At 63.3% G+C, this 1,258-nt stretch overlaps 1 protein-coding gene across 1 annotated transcript in view; it reads left to right on the forward strand.

Annotated features, from left to right (window-relative positions):
- The window catches only part of LOC108754728 (hepatocyte nuclear factor 6-like), a 112,650-nt gene that overhangs the window by 1,217 nt on the left and 110,175 nt on the right, over positions 1-1,258 (forward strand). Inside the window, exon 2 of the mRNA XM_018497260.1 lies at positions 40-1,217. Coding sequence (XP_018352762.1) covers positions 40-1,217 — 1,178 coding nt within the window. The remainder of the gene's footprint in view (positions 1-39; positions 1,218-1,258) is intronic.

Consider the following 1,258-nt stretch of genomic DNA (forward strand, 5'->3'; position numbering starts at 1 on the left):
CGGTAGTGGCAGTGGTGGTAGTAGTAGTAGTGGCGGCGGTGGCAGGCAGAGCGCGCGGGAGTCCCTGTCGGTGATCGTGCCGCCTCAGGACGTGGACGTGGACTCGCGCGACGCCGACGACTCGGAGCTCCTCAGTCCGGGCAAGCTAACGCCTACGTCGGGGATCAGCGTCTCGGTCGCGAGCATGATCGACGCGACGGACTTTAGGGCGATGCAGCCGGAGCCGACGTATCAGACACTGACCTCGGTGGCGGAGAGGATGTCACCGCCCGGTTTCAGTCCGGGCTCGTCGTACGCCACGTTGACGCCGCTGCAGCCGTTACCGCCGATCTCTACGATGAGTGATAAATTTGTTTACGGCGGTCACGCGGCCAGCGGCGTCACCGGTAGTTTCGCCGTCATGCAGAACAACGGCCTGGGTAACATCGGCCTCGGTATGGGCGGTTCGCCATACGCGTACGACAAGCTACCTACGATGAGCATGTCACCGCCGCACAATTATCCGTCGCCGGGCGCGGGACTGCAACCGAGTCCGCTCTCACCTCAGAGCGCGTATAGCCAGAGCGGCCTCAATTCGCCGCACAAGTCGTCCGCGAGTCCGCATTACGACCCGGCTTTTTTGCCGCGGTTACAACAGAGCCCGGCAGCGCTTAGCCCGTCCTCGCCGCCGGCTGTCTCGGCTACGGCGAGTTTCGCGCCATCCCATCATTCTCCGCCTGGCACGCATTCGGTGCCAAGCGCGGCATCGCCGCCACCAACCATGCAGACGCAACTGCAGCAGCAACAGCAACAGCAGCAACAGCAGCAGCAGCAGCAGCAGCAGCAACAACAGCAGCAGCAGCAGCAGCAACAGCAGCAGCAGCAGCAGCAACAGTCGATGCCGCAGCAGCAGACGATATCGCACACGCAGCACGTGCAACATACGTCGGTGGTGATGAAGACGGTGTCAGCGGCGGGCAACGGCGGCGCCGGCGAGGTCGAGGAAATCAACACGAAGGAGCTCGCACAGCGCATTAGCGCCGAACTCAAGAGGTACAGCATACCACAGGCGATCTTCGCACAGCGGGTGCTGTGCCGCAGCCAGGGCACCCTCAGCGACCTGCTACGCAATCCAAAGCCCTGGTCCAAGCTCAAGAGTGGTCGCGAGACCTTCCGGCGGATGTGGAAGTGGCTGCAGGAGCCTGAGTTTCAAAGAATGTCGGCCTTGCGGCTAGCAGGTTAGTCGTCCACGCGTCAGAGAGAGACCCCCCCCCCCCCC

The sequence above is a fragment of the Trachymyrmex septentrionalis genome, unplaced genomic scaffold, assembly GCF_001594115.1.
Source record: "Trachymyrmex septentrionalis isolate Tsep2-gDNA-1 unplaced genomic scaffold, Tsep1.0 scaffold119, whole genome shotgun sequence".
Classification (NCBI taxonomy): Eukaryota; Metazoa; Arthropoda; class Insecta; order Hymenoptera; family Formicidae; genus Trachymyrmex; species Trachymyrmex septentrionalis.